This window comes from Coffea arabica, chromosome 11c, assembly GCF_036785885.1.
Source record: "Coffea arabica cultivar ET-39 chromosome 11c, Coffea Arabica ET-39 HiFi, whole genome shotgun sequence".
NCBI classification, from domain to species: Eukaryota; Viridiplantae; Streptophyta; class Magnoliopsida; order Gentianales; family Rubiaceae; genus Coffea; species Coffea arabica.
Window position 1 is genome coordinate 26623250 of NC_092330.1, and position 16429 is coordinate 26639678.

The window sequence follows — 16429 nt, forward strand, 5'->3', positions numbered from 1 at the left end:
CAATTTCTTTGCCTCCCTTTTGTTTTGAAATTTTTTGATCCTTCAACACACTGAAATTAGAAAAAAAACAATTAATTGAGAGATTGATCTATGCTGAGGGGGCTGAAAACGGTCTTGAGTTTACTATTGTTAGTTTAACTGGATTGGTCCTAAAATAGATTTCATACCTGGAATTGATGGCCCAGTGAATGGACAGACCAAGGAATGAATGTAGAGAAGAGGATTTACCTATGAAATAGTTGAAATTTGGCCAGCTTATATGGGATCAATAAACAATCTCAGTTTTATTTCAAAGGTGATTTACACAAATAGACAAGCTAAAAGAGTTCATGCGTGATTGTTGTACAGCTAACTTATCAGTGTGGGTACTCACACACCAAATCATTCTTCTTCCAGAATGCGTTTCTAGTATAGTACAGGTAGCTTGAACCGCATGGCTTATAGATTCGAGATCTATCTTCTATGTTTTCATTAATTGATTTGCAAAATCAATTATATGTGTTAATTATTGACTCCATATATAGTAGCAGTGGTTTTGGGGTTGGGGGGCGGCTAATATTATTTACAACCATAATAAATTTGTATCCAACTCCGTAATAGCTAATAGGATGTTTCTTTTAGTATCATGATTTTTTTTAAAAAAAAAAGAAGTGAAAGCGATGGATCAAGCTATAAATTTATAATACATTGATTTTCCTTTTTTAGGGGTGGAAATGAAGCAGCTCATACATCATCACCACATTAGCCCTGTAGACTAAGACAACTGAGATTGTTCTTTCTCTTGCCCATGTTCCACCTTCTTTCCCATTACCAGATTTTTTTTTTTTATTAATGCAACTAATGAACCAAAACTTTTTTTTTCCTTGTGCTCAGAAGTTATAAGAACTAGCGATACAGAGAAGTTTAATGTAGTAGCATCAGGTTTCAGTTATTTATATAGTTGAAGCATAGGTCATGCGTGATGCCAAGATTTGCATATGATGGCCAAAATGAAGTCTAGTTTGACCATTCTTGCATTTTATAGAGTTCAATTTCCTTCCCCTTTCATCCGTAATAGTAATATTGAAAAAGTTGGTTTGCGTACTGGACATTAGAAACTTCTTTTCACTTAATAGGCTTGATATGTGATGATAAATTACTCATATCTGCTCAATAATTTTTTGACATAAATGCTTTTTTCATTTTTTGAGTATTGACATCTCATCTGTGTTTTGCTAATTCCTTTTTCAAAATTGCAGCACCAAAAACCAAACCAAAGAAAAAAAATTGCTGCTTGTTAGCAGGTCTTGCAATTCTTTCTACGGATCTATTGAGTATATCTATATGGTTCATTGTCATATACGCCACATTTTTTTTCACTGTCAAAGTGTTACTAGTCTACAAGGATCATGAAACTCAATGTTGGTCTTAAGGGCGGCATTTTAGTAGGAAGACGTGTGATGCTTTGTCTAAGACACTTTGGAGAACTACAGAAGGATAGATGTATTGTTTGTAACTTGTGGTCATTCATCTTTTGCTTAATGCATACCACAACTATACGGGATCATGTTGTATCATTTTGTTTTGCCTCTTCAGGCTTCATTTCCATAATATAATATTCTTTTTGTGACTAAAAAAAAAAGTGGTGACTAAGTCAAGCTTATTCCATCAATGCAGTTTCAAGTTTGTAGCGGCCATCATCTTTGATTCCATCCTGCGAGCACTGATCGTTGATTCCCTTTCCCCTTGGAGCAAATTGGAGTTGTTGGTAAGCAAAATTATACATTCAGTTTCTGCTACTCTTAGGTTACCAATACATTAAAGTTCGTGGCAGTTATTTTCAATTGGGTAGAACTTCTATTGCTGATTAGTTTGGTTGCTAATATTTTGTCTAAGTTCTCTATCTCAAATTGATATTGGCTACATTATTGGACTAATTTTGAATTTTGTAGACTGTTATTCTTTTGTGCCTACCATCTGTTTGATAGTTTGTGTCTTACAATCTGGAATTGAACTTTTGCTGTCTTTCCTTTTGATATCATTCTGTTTTGATACTTTTGGATTAGTTCTTATTACTCAAATGTCTAGAACACCTGGATATGTGAACATTCTGTTTTGATATGTCTAGAACACTTGGATTGGTTCTAACATTCTGTTTTGATACTTTTGGTATCTTTACTTTAGAAGATATTCCATGAGTGATTTGTGTCTTCTATGAATCTCGTTGAAATGCTAATGAGGCTTTTTTTCTTTTTATAATTAGAATCTATGTGAACATGGATAAAAGATGGATGAGTATGTCACGATCAAGTGATGAGTATAAAGCTAGTTTAGAAGATTTTCTTGATTTTGCATTTACGAATGGAAGTATAGGGGAGATGATTTTATGTCCATGCATTAGGTGTGGGAATGGGGTATTTGTCACGAGAGAGCAGGCCAAATCACACTTGATATGGAAAGGGTTTATTAAGGGATATACTCAATGGTTAGCTCATGGAGAGGTATCTTCGAATTTGCATCATACATCTTCACATGGCTCATCAAATGAAGTTCTACCACTCAATCCCATAGATGATATGCAGGGGTTGTTACAAGATGCATTAGGAGTTCTAAATCGGGACCTAGATATGGGAGAAAGATTAGAAACAGAACAGCCGAATATTGATGCAGAAAAATTCTACAATTTAATAAATGATTCGAAGCAGCCTCTTTATCCAAATTGCCCGCAATTCTCTAAACTATCTTTTCTGGTCCGTTTGTTACATATTAAATGTCTCAGCAAAATGCCCGATTCTGTATTTAATACACTTCTTGATTTGTTGAGGCAAGCACTCCCAGAAGGTGTAAATCTACCCAATTCTTATTATGAAGCAAAAAAAATAATGAAAGAACTAGGACTTGGATACAAAAAATATGATGCATGTCCTAATGATTGCACATTGTATTGGGGAAAAGATGAATCAAAGATAAAATGTGACACTTGTAAGCATCTACGGTGGGAAGGAACAAAGGATGATCCTACTGGTGAAAAAAGAAAGGTTCCCCACAAGGTTTTGTGGCACTTTCCGCTTAAACCCAGATTACAGCGTCTGTTCATGTCATCTAAAACAGCATCTTTCATGAAATGGCATGTCGATGGTCGTACTAAGGATGGTCGCATGAGACATCCTGCAGATACTCTAGTTTGGCAATCATTTGATTACCAAAATCCCGAATTTGCAAAAGATCCTCGTAATGTCAGATTGGGTTTAGCTTCTGATGGATTTAATCCATTTAAAAATATGAATGTGAACCATAGTACATGGCCGGTAGTACTGATACCTTATAATTTGCCACCATGGATGTGCATGAAACAGCCATACTTTATGCTGTCACTACTCATTCCTGGCCCATATGCACCTGGGAATAACATTGATGTTTACCTTCAACCTCTTATAGCTGAGTTGAAGGAATTGTGGGATATAGGTGTGACCACTTATGATGCATCATCAAAGGAAAATTTTCAGATGCATGCTGCTTTACTTTGGACCATTAGTGATTTTCCTGGTTATGCTAATTTATCTGGTTGGAGTACTAAAGGTTATTTAGCATGTCTAGTATGTCATAAGCACACCGTTTCACACCATTTAAGACATGGTTCAAAACAATGTTACATGGGTCATCGGCGATTTCTGGAAAATGAGCATCCATATCGAAAAGATAAACGTCACTTTGATGGAAAGGAAGAACATGGAGTTGCACCACCTCGCTTGACAGGTGATATGATCTTGGAGGAGTTGAGATCTTATAAAATCAAATTTGGGAAGGCAGTCAATGATAACCCTGAATTATCCTTTAACTGGAAGAAACAAAGCATTTTTTTGACTTGCCATATTGGAAGAACAATTTGTTACGTCATTGTCTTGATGTCATGCATATTGAAAAAAATGTATGTGAGACTATAGTTAGAACATTATTGAATGTGGATGGCAAGTATGATAACCTTGGTGTACGGCGTGATTTGGAAGAAATGGGCATACGAGCAGGTCTTCATCCTATTACAGATGAGTTTGGGAGAGCATACTTGCCTCCAACATGTTTCTATTTGGATAAGAAGGAGAAAGAGTTATTCTGTAAAATTCTGAAAAAGGTTAAAGTACCGGATGGTTATTCAGCCACAATTTCGAAGTCCGTGCATTTGAAACCTCCCAAACTAACCGGACTTAAGAGTCATGACAATCACATATTATTGCAGCAACTGTTACCACTCTGTTATAGAAAACTTCTTCCAAAATCGGTGCTGTCTCCATTGATAAAGCTGTCCAAATACTTTAGAGATTTATGTTGTAAAGCTCTTTGTCCTCGGGAACTACTTCGTATGGAAAAGGAAATTGCTGTTGTACTATGCCAGTTAGAGCGTGTGTTTCCACCATCATTTTTTGTTATAATGGTGCATTTGACCGGTCATTTAGCAACCGAAGCAAGGATAGCTGGTCCAGTACATTATCGCTGGATGTATCCGATTGAAAGGTAACTTTTATAACTTTATAATTTCTATTTTATTGCTATGTGAGTTTCATTATTAATCACTTACTACTTTTGTAATTGTCTTAGGTACCTATGCACTTTGAAAAATTATGTCTGAAATAGAAGTCGGCCTAAAGGTTCAATTGCAGAGGGGTACCTAGTTGATGAGTGCTTGACATTTTGCTCTCTCTACTTATCTGATGAAGTGATAACTAAGTTCAATCGATCAAGTAGAAATGAAGATGGAGGTGAAAGTTCAACTAAAGGACTTGAGATTTTTTCTATACAAGGTCGGCCATTAGGTTAAGAAAATTCAGTTGTAATGGATGATGAAACCATAAAAAAAGCACATCAGTATGTGATATTCAATTGTGAAGCCATGGATCCATATATCAAGTAAGTAATTGTACTCTATACTTGTTTTATAAAATTAATCATCTTTTAATAATGATAGATGTATATAGACAACTATCTTAATTGACTTTTATAATTGATGAAGCCAACACCGTAAATTGGTTGAAGAGCAGCATTTGCGTAGTTCAAGACATGAAAAGGAGCGAATTCATAGTGAGACATTTGCAAATTGGTTTGATAACCATGTGAGTTAATATACAAAGTATCACTGTACTTTTAGCTGTCCAAATTTGTATTATTATTTTATTAATTTACTTTTTTATTTTGCATAGGTGGATGATTTTCTACCCGAGAATGAAGTTATCTCAAAAGATTTGAGATTATTGGCCAAGGGTCCAAATGTTGTGGGTTTGAAGTATGAGAGATACATTGTGAATGGTTTTAGATTCCATACAAAAAATTTGGAGAGCAAAAGAAAAAATCAGAATAGCGGGGTGATTGTTACTGCAATAACTTCAAGTTTCGCAAGCACCAAGGATATGAATCCGGTTTCAAGTGACTTGGCCTATTATGGTGTCTTAAAGGATATTCTAGAATTGGACTATGGTGGAGGTCAAAGAGTGGTTTTGTTTGACTGTGATTGGGTCTCTAAGGGGAAACGATTGAAACAAGATGATGATGGGTTTACACTTGTAAATTTTATGAATGTGAAGCGCCACCATGAACCCTTCGTTCTTGCATCCCAAGTGAAGCAAGTATTTTACGTGGAGGATCCTTTGGATAAGGGATGGAATGTTGTTATTCCAACTGTACCACGAGATGATTTGAAGATGGATCCTATAGATGTTGAGATGTACTTGCAAAGTCAGCCTTCAAGTAGTCATCAAAGTGTTATATTTGATGACATTAATTGGGTTCGACAAGGTGTCATAGGAGAAATAGTTGATACTACTAGAGTGGCATCCAGTTCCAAGGGATGATCTTTTATTATCTTATATAAATTAAATGAATGTTATCTATTGATTTTGCTTTAATGTCCAGTAAATTCGGTTGCTTTTTATGTATTGAATTGTGGTGTATCTACATGCTTAAATTTTTTATGCCTTATTGTTTATTACATGGTAATATGCTGTTAGCTGTACACTTTTTGTTATGAATTTAAAATTGTAGTTGTACAAATATGGCGAGAACAAGAGGAGGAAAAAGCTATCGAGGAGAAAGGAGCTTTCAATTGCGTGATGAAGATCCTGAAAATTTGGAAAATGAGGAAGGCACTGGTATGTTATTCATTACTAATTACTTAATATTTCATTTACATATAATAGTTGCTACTTCATAAGATATGTCATAATTGTCTATTATACTTGCAGGTGGTGGTTCTGATGATGAGGAGCCTAAGAAAACTCGGGGACCAACTTATATGAGACACATTTGGGGTAGACATGGTACTGACAAGCGAATTAAAGTGAAATTCAATACACTTGGTGAGCCAGTTGGTACAAATAGAAGCAAATTCAATGAATTTTTGGGAGCATTGGCAAGAATTGGAAAATATGCACCAATTGACATTGATAGTTGGCGTAAGATTCCCAAGTCTTTAAAGAATGACATGATAGATGTAGTAAAAGGTATCCATTTCTTGAACCTGCTACATTAGTTGAATGCTTATTCTCTTTTAATTGAGTATTCAATATTACAGGAAAAATTTGATCTCCCTGTTGGCATAGAAGAACGAGTTAAGCAATCAATAGGAAAGAAATGGAGAAGCTGGAAGCATGCTCTCAAGAAAACTTATTTCAGTCCAAATGAATCAATTGAAAGTCAAGTGCTTAAAAGACCAAAACGAGTTCCTCCACAGCAATGGAGAAATATCTTAACTAAATGGCTTTCCGAAGAGTCAAAGGTATGAAATGTTGTCATAGTAGTGATCATTTTTTCTGTTTGCCTATACTTAACTATTTTCTGTTATGTTTAACTATGTAGAGAATATCTGCAACAAACAAGAAGCATCGAGAGAAGAAAAAGATGAATCATAGTACAGGGAAAAAGCCATTTGCTCAAGTTCGAGTAGAAAAGGTATAATATTAAATTGGTAACAACGTCTAATTTTTCATTCTAATATATTCTTTGGATGTACTATTATATGTAGGAAAAAAAGGTTGGGCATCCTCTCTCTAGAGCAGATATGTTCACCATATGCTACACTAATTCTAATGGAGTGCCATCTAGTTATAAAGTTGGGGAAAAAATGGTATGTTATTGCTGCTTATTCACTTCATTCATAAACAGGCCTTTTCTATTACGATAAGAATGAGAATATAATAACTTTGAATTGTTAATTTTAGGAGGAGATGGAAGGCTTAAAAAATCAACTTCCAGAAGGAGAAGAAGATAGTGTGGGTAGGAATGACGTGTTTGCAAGAGTAATGGGTGAAGAAAGGAGTGGAAGAGTTCGTACATATGGTTTAGGAGTTACACAATCTGATTTGTGGGGTGATATACCAAGTCGTTCAACATGTTTTCGCTTGGTTATGGAACAAAGCGCTGCGATGTCAAAAATGGAGCGAAGAATTCAGCAACTAGAATCAATTCAACAAGGAAGATCACAAGGACAAAGTTCGCCATCTCAGCAAAGATATACTTCACAGTCATCAAATGCTATTCTTTGGCCAATAAAAGTAATAAACAGTTCAATTATGACCTTTTTTAGATGTTGCGTTCACAAATGGTTTTCATGAACATGTTTGTAATTGCTTTATGTTAATTGTGGAGATTCTTGTTTTGGATATCATTATTGATTGTAATGGACTGTACTTTGGTTTTGGTACTTGTTGTGGCTGTCATTTTGGGTTGATTCTTGTGGTATTGTGTATTGAATATCTGTTCAAGACTTGCTCTCTTATATGTGGTTATATATTTTTAAGGTTGGGGATAAAGTTACAGTAAGAAGCATGGTTGATTCGAGCAAAATTTGTGCTGTTGGAGTGGTTAGAAATTTGGATCCAACTTCTGAAGTTGGTGACACACATTTGGGATCATATTGGTGTGAAATCCATGTGAATGTGCCTGTAGAGAATGATGAAGAGCTAATGAGGCCATACCATAATTTTCGCAAGATTGGAGATGCAATTGGAGTAGCTATTGCTTGGCCAATAAGCCTGGTAATCTTTTTATCTTATCTTTATCATTTGTTTAACTTAGTTTTTATTTATTTTCTAACATTAAAACTGTAAAAGAAGAGCTGTAGATGTGATTGTAACTCCTATTTCTTGGTTTATGACACTTGTAGGTGATTCTTGAAGAAAACTAAAGGATCCTTGGGTCAAATGGCTATTTTGTGAAGACATTGTCAATGCGTTTTTTGTTGAGTTCTTGTTGAACTATTGCTTCTTTGATATGTATTGGCAATGCTACTGCAATACTCATAACTTTTGAAAAATCTCTGAATTGGCATGTAATTTGTTGACATAGTAGTCATGTAAGTTACTTGGATGATGTACTTTTGCACCAGTTTGGCTGCTTGTATTGCACTAATTACTATGAAAATGTAAATCACCTTGATTTTCCTTTATAAGATGGTACTAATAATTTTATTATTCCAAAAATTAGAATCTATATTGTGCAGGCAGGATGAAATGTGATTCTGCTTTTGGGTATGAAAATCCGGATGGTACACAGGGCTAATGCAATATGATGTATTGACACTTAAAAGTGTCACCACTTCGAGTTTTGCAGTTCATAATATTCACAAATTTTCATGTTAACAAGTGTCAGAACAACCTAATCTAGTTACACCATAAAAGTGTCATAATATTTCATTTTACTTATACTGCAAATGTGTCATAATATCTTATTGTACTTACATAATAGAAGTGTCATGATAGATCCAATATATGACAGGCATCGAGTGTCACTTTAGATTCATATAACCTTACCTGTTCTCCAGCATTTCTTGTCATTTAAAAGTGTCATTAAAACGATAAATAATAACATTTATAAATGCCAACAGAACTACAAATTAGGACTCGTACAACTGTCATAAACCTATAGTGACGCTGGAATGGACGACGTTTCTAGCAGAGCGTCATCATAGATCAAACGTCATTACATCGAGCTATAATGACGCTTTTAAATGTCGTAAAACGACATTTTTGTAGTAGTGATGCACACTTCCACTTATTTTTCTTATATATTTTTTTGTTTTTGTGTTTTGTTCTTTTTTCTTTTTTTCCCTTAAACAAACAAAATTAAATAAATAAGAACGAATGCTAATAATAAAGTAAGAAATTAAACTAAAAGAAATAAAATAAATTTAAAAATGGAACTGAGAAAAATTTGGTGTCTACAGTTTGCCCATTTTTATCTGAGTTTCGAAGAAATTCGAGACAAAGACGTAGACACCAAATACTTACCTGTAATTATTTTGCCATGTACTGAAACAAACACAAAAAGGTCAGTGGGATAAAACCCGAGCCTGCCGAGGTTGATAGGACAAAAATTTGATCCCGACATGTTGTACAAAAGACACGTCAGTGGGTTAGACCCCATGCTGACGGATATATAAAAATAAAACACACGTTAGTGAGATTGATGCAATATTTAATGATGACGGGATGAAGTGCAGTGAAATGAAGTGTTAGTGGGACTGACTCATGTCTAACGATAAGATGTAATGCACATGTTCAATGGCAATGTGATGAAATGCACACTAGTGGGACTAACCCATGTTTAGTGGCAATGAAATTCAATAAGATAAAACAGTCAGTGGGATACAACCCAAGCCTGCCTTGATAATCGGTCGGTCAGTGGGATAGCACCCAAACCTGCCTTCATTCTTCATTTGATCAGTGGGATGAATACCCGAGCCTGCCTTGATGATCGGTCGGTCAATGGGATAGCACCCCAACCTGCCTTCAATTGGTCACTTGGATCAATAATTGGTCAGTGGGATCAACACCCGAGCCTTCGATTGGTCAATTGGTCAGTGGGATCAGCACCCAAGCCTACCTTCAATTGGTTAGTGGGATCAACACCCGAGCCTGCCTTCAATCAGTTAGTGGGAGCCATACCCGAGCCTGCCGACATTGTTTTAATTGGTCAGTGGGATCAATACCCGAGCCTGCCTTCAATTGGTCAGTAAGAAAAATATCTGAACCAACCGTACTATTGATCAGTGGGATAACAACCCGAGCCTGCCATAGCATCGGCCAGTGGATAATATCTGAACTGCCTTCAATTGGTCGGTGGGATCCATACCCGAGCCTGTCGACATTGTTTTAATTGGTCAGTGGGATCTATACCCGAGCCTGCCTTCAATTGGTCAATTGGTCAATTGGTCAGTGGGATCAACACCCGAGCCTGCCTTCAATTGGTCAGTGGGATCCATACCCGAGCCTGCCTTCAATTGGTTATTTGGATCAATAATTGGTCAGTGGGATCAACACCCGAGCCTGCTTTCGATTGGTCAATTGGTCAGTAGGATCAGCACTCGAGCCTGCCTTCAATTGGTCAGTTGGATCAATAATTGGTCAGTGTGATCAGCACCCGAGCCTGCCTTCAATTGGTTACTTGGATCAATAATTAAGTGTTATTGTCAAGAAAGGGGGGATAGAAGGGTGCGCGGCATACGTTGAGACATTGCCAACAAGAATTAAATAAGAAACAAGAAATTGATTTTGATTTTCTGACTTTTGATTTTGGATTTTTTTGGATTTTTGTTTTGTTTTTGGATTTTTTTTGGATTTTTTATTTTTGATATTTTCGAGAGAATTTTTTTCAAAAATAATTTGCCCCAGTGTCGAACCCTTTCTCTTTCTTTCTTCTTACTCCACTTTTCCGCTATCTGCCCTCCGCCACAATAGATGCTTCTTCATCATTTCAGCCATAAATACCTGCATAGGGGGCTTATCAAAGTACAACATGCACTTAAATTTCATGAAAAGAGCAGTGTGATAGATTCGAAAATGTCTTATTTGACTCTTGGACGAAATCCTCAAACGTGTTATAAAATTTGCCCCAGTGTGGGTTTATTTTGCGAAATCTCACAAATAAAAGAATTTGCCCCAGTGTGGGCCCATTTGATTGAAAAATTTTATTTTGATGACTCTCCATTTATCAAATTAAGGAACTGTGTTTCCTAGAATCTTAGGAAGTAATCACATACCCACCTATAATGTGAAAAAACAAAAGTCTTGCCTAAACTCATATAGCAAATTTCATAATAAATTTTTCAAAATAATACCAAATTACAAAAGATTTCTTCCTCACTTTAGCATTAATGCTTTGTGCAGAGGCCCCATCCTGGGCCGGGACACGTGGAAGCCCAGGTGTGACCGAGCTGGGTCTCGACGTCAGGCCTCTAGCAGCCGCCCAGGGCCGCACCACCACTAGGGCTCCGGAAGGACCTGGGGGGACCATCCCGCAGAGGTCGGAGGAAATCCCCCTAAGTGCGGGATGCGGGCTATTCTGGGCAAGCCCCGAAACATACGGAGGTCGGACTCCCTTAGCAGGTATGAAAGGTAACTCACACCAAGGAAAAAAGGGACGCTCACTATTGGCAAACGGCTCTCGACTGCTTACTTCCGTGAACTGGACTCACCGGAAAACTAACTTGACCGTCGAAGTGCCCTCGGGGACAACCCTCGGGGCTCCATTGCTAGTTCATTCTTATTTGTTTTGCAGGCTTGGAACCAGCTCTACCATCAGCACGCCGAGCTAGTCAGGTCAGCTTGGTCCGGGGAAGTTCAGCGCTTCTTCAGTTGGCGCCGTCTGTGGGAACGAGAGAGGTAAGTGCAGTTGCGTTGATGGCAAGGACCCGTTCCAAGCGGACCGTGGATAGCACCGGCCCTGGAGCTGGTGAGGGCTCCCGGCGGATAGAGACCGGGGCAGATTGGAGCGCTGGGGGCTCAGCCCTGTCGGGGGAACGGAGGCAGCAGATTTTCCAGTTCGTGACGGAGAACCTCCCTATGCTGGAAGACATCATCCGGCAGGCGAAGGAGGGGGCGAAACCGGTGGCGCACAGACCTCCAAGGCAAAGGGGAAGGAGAAAGAACCACTCTCCGACCCCTCGGAGGATGAGTCACGCGATTAGCCCCCCAGAAGGAAACGGCCACGGACTCCCCCTCGCCCCCGAGCCTCGGTGGTCGGGGACAGCGAGAGGTACTCCTGCGACCTGTCCGCGGGGAGCCGTCCAAGAGACCCCTCCCCATGGAAGACCACGCGGAATGGGCTCGAGCGTTCCCCTGCTCGGTCTGTCAAGAGCCGGCCGTGCGACCTCCTTTGGAAACCTGTCCAGGACGAGTTCGAGCAGATCTTGCGACCGCAATTGTACGAGAACAACTACTCCACCTCGCCCTTTCCCCGGGAGATAGAGGATTACCCTCTACCCCGGAGGTTCAAGATCTCGAGCATTGAGATGTATGATGCTTCAACCGACCCGGAAGACCACCTTTCAGTCTTCCTGACGCACATGCGTCTGCAAACAGCCGCGGATGAGATCCGCTGCAAGACCTTTCCCATGTTCTTAAAGGGGAAGGCTCGGCTCTGGTTCCAAGGCCTGGCCCCAGGGTCTATCCAGAATTTCCCTGAACTGGCCAGACAGTTCGTAACCCAGTTCGTTTCCTCGAAAACTTACTCGAAAAATGCGACCCACCTAATGGCTATCAGGCAGAGGCCTGACGAGTCCCTGAGGAATTTCATGACCCGCTTCAACGCGGAGAGTCTACAAGTCAGGGACAAAGACGAAAAGGTGGTCATGGCCGCCTTCGTGAATTGGCTCAGGGTAGAGAGCTCTTCTACAAGCTGGCCGAGAAGCCACCTAAAAATCTGGAGGAGCTCCTGACCAGGACGCACGCGGCCGCTAATGCGGAGGAGGCAGGCCGTCTGAAGAAAGAGTCAGATCGGGAGCTCGGAGATCGGAAGGGACGGACAAACCCCCCAAAGGGCAAGGATGTTCCGGCCAAGAAAAACGTCTTTGACCGGCTCTCGAGGGAGAAAGCCCCTGCTCCGCCGCCACCCCCGGAGAAAAGCTACACCCCCTAACACGGCCTAGAGCCCAGATCTTGGCTGTTATGGAGGCGGAAGGGCTGGGAGATCGGCCGCCCAAGATGGGGACACCTCGGAACAAAAGGAACCAGGACCGGTACTGTGCCTTTCACCGCGACGTGGGACACGACACGGAGGGATGCTGGGCCCTGCGGAAGGAGATCGAAGATCTGATCCAACGCGGTTTCCTGGGACGGTTCGTGCTGCAAGGTCGTTCCGGCCAGGAGCCCGGACGCACCTACCGCGGAGATCGGGGTGAAGGCCGGCGGCGCGACCGCCTTGAGCGGCGTGACGAGCGTCGGGGTCCTTCCCCCGACCAGGAGGCCCAGAACCTGGTTGGATTGATAAACACCATCGCCGGAGGCCCCACTGGGAGGGACTGTCACACAGCCCGGAAGAACAGGCGACCTTCCCTCGAGGAGGATGACTCCCTGAAGCGACTGCGCATGGACGAGGAGATCACTTTCGGACCTAGGGATGCGGTTCCCCTAACTCCCGGGAACCATGAGGCCATCGTGATAGACATTGTCACCAACAACTATCGGGTGAAAAAGGTGTACGTCGACCAAGGGAGCGCGGTTGACATCATGTTCTATCGGGTGTTCAAGGAGCTCGGCTTGGAGGACGGGCAGCTGACCCCAGTTCGGACACCACCGATGGGTTTTACCGGACCCCCCATCAACCCGGAGGAAATGATCACCCTGATGGTAACGATAGGGCAGGCCCCCAAATGCCGGACCATCTCTGTCAACTTCGTTGTGGTGAAGCAGCATTCTCCGTACAACGTGTTCCTGGGTCGGCCTGCCTTGAACGCTCTCCGAACTATCCCATCAACGCTCCACCTCAGCGTCAAATTCCCCACTTCGGGAGGAATAGCCAAGGTACGCGGTGATCCAGAGGTGGCCCGAACTTGCTACCTGGCCATGCTTCAAGGACGGGAGAAGGTGGTCGCCCAGACGACCTGTCTGGAACCCTACATTTCAGGGGAGGAAGCTCGGCAGTTGGGCACCCAAGACAAGATAGAGGAGTTCCCCTTGAGGGAGGACCGGTCCGACCAGGTAATCCGCATTGGCAAGCTACTGCCCCCTGAGGAGAAGAAGGATTTGAAGGCCCTATTGAGGGAATACTCCCAAGTTTTCGTCTGGTCAGTTGATTACATGCCCGGGATCCCGACCGACCTGGCAATCCACCACCTCAACGTGGATCCTCGCTTCAAGCCGGTGAAGCAGAAAAAGAGGAGTTTCGCCCCAGAAAAGAATGAGGTGATCAAGAAGGAGGTCGGGAAACTGCTGGAGTCCCAGATCATCTTAGAGGTCTATTACCCGACCTGGTTAGCCAACCCGGTGCTGGTAAAGAAGGAGGACCAGACTGGAGGATGTGCGTGGATTTCACGGATCTCAACAAAGCTTGCCCAAAGGACCGCTTTCCTCTACCGAGAATCGACAGGTTAGTAGATTCTACTGTGGGATTTGATGTTTTGTGCTTTCTGGATGCCTTTAAGGGGTACCACCAGATAGAGATGGTTGAAGAGGACCGGGAAAAGACCTCCTTCATCACAGAGGAGGGAACCTACTGCTACCGGATTATGCCATTTGGCTTGAAGAACGCGGGAGCTACCTACCAGCGCTTGGTCAACAAACTGCTCCAGAATCAGATCGGCAGAAGCATGGAGGTCTACGTGGATGACATGATCGTTAAGAGCCGAACTAATCAGCAGCTCGTCCCCGACCTGAAGAAAATCCTGGGCATCCTGCGGGAGAGCCGGATGCGGCTGAATCCGAAGAAATGCACCTTCGGGGTCAGGTCGGGAAGGTTCCTGGGATTCCTGGTGTCTCGGGACGGGATCCGGGCCAACCCGGATAAACTCCAAGCTATCATGGACATGGCCCCCCCAAGGAACATGAAGGAGGTCCAGCGGCTCACAGGAAGGATGGCCGCACTGAACAGATTCCTCTCGCGCTCCACGGTCCGGGGGCTGCCCTTCTTCAGCATCTTAAATGCGTCTAAAGACTTCCAATGGACGGAGGAGTGCCAAAAAGCCTTCGCCGACCTCAAGGCATACTTAGCAGAGCTACCCACTCTGACCGCCCAAGAGCAGGGGGAGACCCTGTTTCTATACCTGTCTGCTTGCAACGAAACCGTTAGCGCGGTCTTGATGCGGGAGGACAGGGGGGTTCAGAGGCCGATATATTATATCAGTCGTGCCCTACAAGGGCCGGAGACGCGGTACACGCCGTCGAAAAACTGGTCCTGGCTTTGGTGCACGCTGCCCGAAAACTCCACCCTTATTTCCAGGCCCACAGTATCGTCGTCATGACCGACCAGCCCCTCCGACAGATACTCACCAAGCCCGAAGTCTCGGGCAGGATGACCAAATGGGCCGTCGAGCTGGCCGAGCATGACGTCGGCTATCAGCCTCACACAGCCATCAAGGCCCAGATCTTGGCAGACTTCCTTACTGAGGGGGCCAGCTTGACCCTAAACGAACTAAGCCCTCTGCGCGAGGATGCATGGCCAAAGGAGCCATGGGTGCTGTTCGTAGACGGGGTCTCCAGCAAGGAAGAAAGTGGAGCAGGTCTGCTGCTCATCTCGCCAACCGGGGAAGAGCTGACCTATACTCTCCGGTTTGACTTCCCCGCATCTAACAATGAGACTGAGTATGAGGCCCTATTGATGGGGTTGCGGATAGCCCACCAGATAGGTATAACCGCAATCAAAGTCCGGAGCGACTCTCAACTCGTCGTCCTCCAAGTTCGCGAGGAATACGAGGCCAAGGAGGAGGTCATGAAGAAGTATTTGGTCAAGGTGCAGGAGGCAACAGCCTTGTTTGATGCCTTTGAAATCGAGCGGGTGCCGAGATCGCAAAACAAGCGTGCAGATGCCCTGTCAAAGCTGGCATCCTCCTCTTTTGCGTACCTGAACAAGGAAGTTTTGGTAGAGGTAGTGAAGCAGAAAAGTAACGACCAGGTCCAGGTCCTGGCTATAGACAGCTCGGCCACTTGGATGACCCCCCTCGTAAACTTCCTCAGCTCGGGTACCCTCCCTGAGAACAAAATCGAGACTCGCCGGATCCAGCTCAGAGCTGCCAAATACGCCTACGCTGGGGGAACCCTCTACAGGAGGTCATACTTATCTCCCTGGCTAAAGTGCGTGACTCCCGAGAAAGGTGATTATGTCTTTCGCGAAATCCATGAAGGGATATGTGCGGCACATGTGGGGTCTTGGGTATCTGAAGAAGCGCTGAGCTTCCCCGGACCGAGCTGACCTGACTAGCTCGGCGTGCTGATGGTAGAGCTGGTTCCAAGCCTGCAAACCAAATAAGAATGAACAAACAATGGGGCCCCGAGGGTTGTCTCCGAGGGCACTCCGACGGTCAAGTTAGTTTTCCGGTGAGTCCAGTTCACGGAAGTAAGCAGTCGAGAGCCGTTTGCCAATAGTGACCATCCTTTTTTTCCTTGGTGTGAGTTACCTTTCATACCTGCTAAGGGAGTCCGACCTCCGTACGTTTCGGGGCTTGCCCAGAATAGCCCGCATCCCGCACTTAGGG

General features: G+C 42.7%; 3 protein-coding genes across 3 annotated transcripts; all 3 read left to right on the plus strand.

The window, feature by feature from the left end:
• The first annotated feature begins 2255 nt into the window (after positions 1–2255).
• On the plus strand, positions 2256–5819 carry LOC113715963 (uncharacterized). The gene is made up of 4 exons (XM_027240266.2): positions 2256–3735; positions 3825–4488; positions 4985–5084; positions 5172–5819. Exons 1-4 carry the CDS (start codon positions 2256–2258, stop codon positions 5817–5819), a joined length of 2892 nt encoding a protein of 963 aa, XP_027096067.2.
• Positions 5820–6019: 200 nt separating this feature from the next.
• Positions 6020–8149, plus strand: LOC113715964 (uncharacterized). Its single transcript, XM_027240267.2, has 8 exons — positions 6020–6116; positions 6210–6457; positions 6539–6742; positions 6823–6915; positions 6989–7090; positions 7185–7517; positions 7764–8000; positions 8129–8149. Exons 1-8 carry the CDS (start codon positions 6020–6022, stop codon positions 8147–8149), a joined length of 1335 nt encoding a protein of 444 aa, XP_027096068.2.
• Positions 8150–15195: 7046 nt separating this feature from the next.
• Positions 15196–16146, plus strand: LOC140016514 (uncharacterized). Its single transcript, XM_072070050.1, has one exon. The coding sequence runs from the start codon at positions 15196–15198 to the stop codon at positions 16144–16146; it is 951 nt and encodes a 316-aa protein (XP_071926151.1).
• Positions 16147–16429: the final 283 nt, after the last annotated feature.

Coding starts and splice junctions, on each gene's coding strand:
- LOC113715963 (XM_027240266.2), top strand. CDS start 2,256: ATGGATAAAAGATGGATGAGTATGTCACGATCAAGTGATGAGTATAAA. Junction 3,736..3,824: donor TGCACCACCTCGCTTGACAG/GTGATATGATCT, acceptor TTTAACTGGAAG/AAACAAAGCATTTTTTTGAC. Junction 4,489..4,984: donor TGGATGTATCCGATTGAAAG/GTAACTTTTATA, acceptor TAATTGATGAAG/CCAACACCGTAAATTGGTTG.
- LOC113715964 (XM_027240267.2), top strand. CDS start 6,020: ATGGCGAGAACAAGAGGAGGAAAAAGCTATCGAGGAGAAAGGAGCTTT. Junction 6,117..6,209: donor GGAAAATGAGGAAGGCACTG/GTATGTTATTCA, acceptor TTATACTTGCAG/GTGGTGGTTCTGATGATGAG. Junction 7,518..7,763: donor CTATTCTTTGGCCAATAAAA/GTAATAAACAGT, acceptor TATATTTTTAAG/GTTGGGGATAAAGTTACAGT.
- LOC140016514 (XM_072070050.1), top strand. CDS start 15,196: ATGACCGACCAGCCCCTCCGACAGATACTCACCAAGCCCGAAGTCTCG.